Source organism: Aptenodytes forsteri, unplaced genomic scaffold (genome assembly GCF_000699145.1).
Source record: "Aptenodytes forsteri isolate BGI_AS27 unplaced genomic scaffold, ASM69914v1 Scaffold241, whole genome shotgun sequence".
NCBI lineage: Eukaryota > Metazoa > Chordata > Aves > Sphenisciformes > Spheniscidae > Aptenodytes > Aptenodytes forsteri.
This window is the reverse complement of record NW_008795252.1, coordinates 11,529,829-11,535,974: the sequence shown is the minus strand read 5'-3', so window position 1 is coordinate 11,535,974 and position 6,146 is coordinate 11,529,829. Positions and strand designations below refer to the sequence as shown.

Here is a 6,146-nt window from a genome sequence, read left to right as displayed (position 1 = left end):
CTGTGGAAAAATCCTGTTTCCTTTGAGAAAAATAATGGTACCTTAAAAAAATACTAACCAGTAAATAATGTGATGGAAGCTGTGTTTAAGAACAGTTATTTGGCACAGCTATCTGTCCTCTGGTGTAAGTAACCAGTGGGATTTCTGAACCAGGGAAACTCATGAACTTTATTCATCATGTTTTTCCTTTGCCAGAATACGTGCCCACAGTGTGTTCAAACAGAGTTTGTATTTTTGAGTTTACCCAAATGGGAATGTGCAAGTGGCAAGAAGTGGAGATAGTGGTCTGAAAAGTCTGAGAGCCGTGGTAAAAGCAGAGAGAAATTAGATGGTGCTCTGAAAAGCCTAAGAGCCATGGTAAAAGCAGAAAATGGCTTGCTTTATCTCTGCATATACTCCTCGATACCCTCATGAGCTCTGATACCACTGTGGGTTTTCTTGCAGATAAGTGGTGTTGAAAGGGATGAGTATGAATATCTCAGCAGCGATTAAGAATTTGGTCACACCGTGGTTTTCAAAGCAGGTTTGGAATTTAAGGCGGTACCTTGGCTCCTGCCGCTTGTTGCTACCCCGGTACGGGGCCTTGTAACGGGCAGTGAGAGCAGTTGTAGGCTGTTTCAGTGCAAGAGCATCTGGTGTAGTTTGAGTTGTTGTTGACTGGCTATAATGAGGGTTTGTTTAAATGGTATTTTTAGTGCCCAAAGAAAGGATGGTTTCAAAAATACTGGTATTTTAAAAAAGCAACAGGACTTGTTGTGTTTCTGATTGTCTACTTCATAACAATAATAAATGTGCATACAAGAGCATGGTTAATGAATTCTGAGTAAAGAGAAAGGAAGTGGGGAAAACAAACACTTTTAAAAGCTGCAAGAGAAATCTTTAAATTTCTATGAAATTCCAATTAAATTACTATTTACACAAAATATGTGTCTGAAGTGCAGTCTCTTTGGGATACGATCTGCGTGTGAAACTGAAATATGTCATTATTCCACCATTATTAGAAATACCATGCACAGTGATTTCACCATATTTTGAAAATGAAGACAGTTTTCTACAGATTTTTATGGAAGGTAAGTCTAGAAGGAAAGAAAAAATATGTATGCGTACACATCTTGCAGGAGCCTCAAAGTTATATCCAAGCACACAGTGCTTTTACTGGTGACCTATATGGAAAAATAATAGCATTCAGATGTTTAGGTTAGCTAGAAGACAGCAACTATCCTGGATTATTGAGGTAAGGTGCAGCAAGTTTTAAGTCAAATGAACTTGGAGGTTGCATATAGTGCTTGGCATTTATACAAAGCAAGCTCAAGGTTGAATGCAGCATTCAAGTTGTAAAATGGATGTAGAATGGGTAAAAAAACCCTGCAATTACTTCAGTGACGATCCATTCAGGTTAAGAATTTTCATCTTTGCTGTTGCCATAGCAATCTGTTCCCCTGTCACTACCACATTAAAAATCCATTCTGTAAAACTGTTGTTGCCAATATTGAACACATAACAGACAAAAACATTTTTTTAATAGCTTAGGTGTCTTATTTGCAACACGAAGACGACCTAGATCTTAGAGAGATGCATATGTACTTTAAAAAGAAAAAGATTAGTGTTTCTATAATACATTGTAGGAACACAATATTTGTGCTGCAGTATTGATGTCAGTATAAAATAGTTTGCAAATAATACAGCAATGCAGTGTCAGTTGAACTCAAATAATTGAACTGTTCTGCTAAGATGTAACAAACCCATGTGTTCCTGAGTTAAGTATTTATTTTGGTAACAAGCTGTAGTGAAAGGCTTTTGAGACTATGTGGCTTTTTAACCTTCTGTTACTCATTGAGTCTGATTCTCTTCAGTGATTGACTTCAGTGATTTTATCTGTACTGGTGTAATTCTGGAAGGGGAGGAGAGTTGTGTCCCCTAACAGTTTTACATCTGTGATCTAATCCTAAACTGCTCACGTACCCAAGCTCAACAATGAGTTTGCACGGATAATGAATTGTAGGAACAGGTCCTTAAGCGTTAGTACATCCAAATGAGGGGGGAAAGGAATTTGTAATTCAAAGCAAACATGGCAATGGTCTGACAAATATATTTACCCAAACTCAGTAAAATGTAAATATCTTTCAATAAAGTAGAGATACACATCTCTGTGTGTATATGTATATGTATTCATTCAGGGCTGAAATGCAGAAGTTTACTAAAATCACAAATGTGCTTAAGTCATGGATTTAAAAATGCAGGCATTGACTAAAGGAGTCATAACGTAATAGGTGGAAACTGAATGTATGGCCCTTAGTGTCTGATCATCGACAATGCAAATCTCATCCTTGTTTCTGCCTCAGCATCGTTTCATCCTCTAACCATCTCTAGCCTTCATCCTTTGAATTCTTATTCTTTGTCCATCCCATACTGCTTTGTTTCACTTTTTATGTCTTCTACTTGCCACTATCCCCACACTTCTATCCCTCAGTTGTCTTTGAGAGCCTTGATCTAGGGATGGTGTTGATTTAATGCAGGAGAAGCATAGGAGGAGAAAATACAGCAAATACTTACAATGCTATTGGGTATTAATAGAAGAATTGAGGGCAAGAAGTGATTTTCTTTTTTAACTACACTTGGAAATGTCTTCTAAATTTTTCATTTTCTTTTGGTTACATGGGAGGAACTGCTTTTTTTGTCTTTTAATGCAACTGCGTCCTCCTGTTTCCGGGCTTTTGGGTTGGTTTTCTTTTTTTAAATTCTTATCATTATTATTTTCTTAGTGAGTAAAATGACCACTGAAAAAGATCATTTCGTTTGCATCTCTTCACCTGTTTTTGCAATTCAAAATGTGACCCTTCGGAGCATGCTACGGGATGACATTTACCCAACAACTGAGATTGCAGGTCACCTACACAGTGGGCCTGCTGCGGTTCCTGTCCGAGGGCATCTGTGGATTGCACAAACAAAAAAGGTGTCCCTGACATGCCAGATACCTGTCTGCTCCGTATAGGTCACTGAAGACGGGGGTTTGTAAGTGGTTTGTGTTGCAGCCATATGCATTCATTAGCCATTAACTCCTACAGTGGGTGATGCAGTGGCTGAGGTTCCTGTTCCAGTCCAGGGCTGGGGCTGGTGCTTGAGGTAGGAGTTAGCAAGGGGTCATGAGCTCCCAGATGCTTGCCTGGGAGAAGAAGTGCTGCTGGATGTAAAGTTTAGTGTATTAGACAGTAGGAAATACACCTGATGATTGTTTGGGTTTTTTTGAAAAAAAATCCTCAGTATAAAGATGGTAAATCTGGCTTAAATGCATACAATCAAATCAAAACAATTCTGAGGCAAACTGAAACTTGGCTCTTCACTTTCCCCCATCACTGCACATTTCAGTGCTCCCTCCACATTGTAGGTGTTTCAGGGCGTCACCAGAAAAGCCCAAATAGACTTAGATAGAGGAGAGATTTGGAGTTATCTTTGACTTTTATGGACCTTTTTTATTAAAATGCTTAGAGCTGTAAATGTAGAAATAAGAAACTAATTTATCTTGACAAAAGTGCTGCCATAAACTATTCAGCACTCATAAAATAACCTTTTAAATTATTGTTTCTGCTGGTATCGATAAATTAATACAAAGTGCTTAAAGGTCAGGCATTGCCAGAAAAATGTCTTTTCAGCTTGTTAATTAAAGGTTTATAAGAATGTGCACCAGCTTGCTCTTTGGGCAAATTGGAAAAAAGGAAGGAGGGGAAAAAAAAAGCCCACATGGATGAAAATGATAGCGTGGAATTAGTGAGTGACGAGTCTTTGATCCACCAGGCTCGCCATGGCAAGCCTGGACAGTTTGTGAGTGAAAATAGGTGGCACTGCTAACAGGAGGAAAAAAAAGTTTATTTCCCTTTCTGGGGGGAGGTATCTTGATTACTCACCTCTTGCAGCCCACGGGCTTGAGCTGAGGACCCAGCTAGAACTGAAGTATTAAGGTGAGTGTGAGCAGTATTTGTCCTGTTGTAGCTTGAGCCATGGGGAGTTTGTCCAGTTCTCATTGCCTGGCCAAGAACATCAGATAAGGTCGTTTACTTTTTTATTTGCCAGGCAAGTGGTTTTATCTGCTCGTTTATTTACCACTTAGACTGGAACAAAGCAGTGCTCTGAAATGCACTGGAAAACGTACCCAGAGCCAAACTGCCCAACCATCCATTCTAGCACCTGCACCTCCTTCATTGCAGAGACCGCAACTGCGATTCCCCCTGTTTTACGCTTCACCTCTTTCGCCCATCATCATGGAGACATCCTGGTCTGATCATTAAAATCTGACCTAAAAATTAGGCGACTCAGGTGTGACTCTACATCAACAGATGAGATGAGGTTAATCAATCACATGGATGAGACACTGGAAGGAAGAAGTCTGGCTTGCATTTCCACCTGCACAACAGTCTAGCCCTGACAACATTATTTTACCTCTAAATCTCGATTTTTTTCATCACTAAAATGGAGACAATAATACTGACCTAGGCGAAGTACCCTGAGATAACAGATGAAATGTGTTACAGGAAAAGTACAGAGGTTTCTGTCATTGAATTCTGCTGATACAACAGCTTGAACTATTTATTGCCCAAGCTGCGAAACAATAACAAAACAATGTAAATAGTGAAAAGTAAAACAGGTTCTTAGATATCTCTCTGTCTGAACATACTCTAGTGCTATTATTAATGTGAGATTAAAGTTTCGAATTTTCCCTTGACCATATGGTTTTTATACTGAGATTATTTCCTTGAATATTAAATAACAGATCCTTTCTGTAAAACCATTTGTAAACAGGAGGCTGCATCTTTGTCACTGAAAATTTCATAACCTAAGAATGCCATAATTTGTTTTTGTTCTCTCGAGATCGCTGCAGAACTCCTACTTCAGGAAAATAAATCTGATGAGTTTTTTGAGAGTGCAGGTGACAGAACTAATGATAGTTCATTTCCCTGATACCCACAGGCAATACATCCTGGCTTTGTCTTCCAGTGAAGCTAAGAGAGCAGTGCAGAGTAGTTTTACGGCGTTTCTTGTTTCTTCTCTCATTCCCATTCTTTTTTGGCTCAATCGTTCAGTGTTTTGAAACATAAAATAGAATTGGCCCAACCATGCACCCAGAGGCTGAGATGAGCTCCTTCCTCACAGGACAGGGGCATTCTGTTCTAGGCAGGGTTGGTTTGTTGGTTTTTTTCCTTGTGACTGATATTTGAAGTAGTACAAGAAAAGAGGTTTCTTGCTCAGACATGGAGGTTTTGTGCATCCTACCAACTGATAACTGTATCTTATCTAACTTCTGAGTAATTTGATTCTTACCTTTATAGTCAATTCCCAATTTCACTCAGTGTCGGCACTTCATATTTTAATACATGGTATTCTGTTGGCCAGTTTGAAAATCCTTGCAAATCCACGTCTATCTGTTGGAACAGGAATATCAGAATGTGTGTTTTCAAGGTCAGAGGTAGCATATATAAAAATGACGAGAGATGCAGCCACGCTTTAAGCACGACCTTTCAGGAGGAAGAGCTTCTTGTTTTAACTTTCTGTAGAGGGTGTATGTGTAGCCCAGGAGAAGTTGTGGTGCTCCTGGTGTTTCCAGGGAAAACTCAGGCTTCACTGCATTGTGAAAGAAATCTCATTCTATATATTAGCAGTGTTAGGATGGAGGGAAAATGTGGATCATACTTGTGATAAACTTTCAGTTCCTCTAGTGTGGCTTGGAAAGTCCACTTTGGTATTCACCTTAAAAAAACAAATAACTGGGCTGAATTAATTCTAGTTCATGCTAATGTAAAGCAGGAAGTTGTGATATGTCTAATAAGTGGCAATAGCAGCAGGTGGCAGCTCAAGTTCTCCTTCTCTCCAGGCTGCAGGAATTCATCGCGTTGTCCTTCCCAACGTCTGAGGCTGTGATATGGTAGACAGGGCAAAGAAGTAATTCATTCAGATAGTTTATAGTATCCTTCCCATTGTTTTTATTCCATGTGTCACCCTATAAGGATAACTGTGGTGGAAATACCCCCTTCTGTTCCTCACTCTGCTGCCAATACCTTTACTTCTGCAGGAAGGTATAACTTGTTCTGGTATCCATGGGTGGAAATGTTGCTTTCTCCATCCCCGCCCCACTCCCCGCCCCCCCACGTCCTCGG

At 39.6% G+C, this 6,146-nt stretch overlaps 1 protein-coding gene across 1 annotated transcript in view; it reads left to right on the top strand.

The window, feature by feature from the left end:
• The first annotated feature begins 3,738 nt into the window (after positions 1 to 3,738).
• Positions 3,739 to 6,146, top strand: part of PHF21B (PHD finger protein 21B) — a 47,543-nt gene continuing 45,135 nt past the window's right edge. Inside the window, exon 1 of the mRNA XM_009279096.1 lies at positions 3,739 to 3,819. Coding sequence (XP_009277371.1) covers positions 3,739 to 3,819 — 81 coding nt within the window. The remainder of the gene's footprint in view (positions 3,820 to 6,146) is intronic.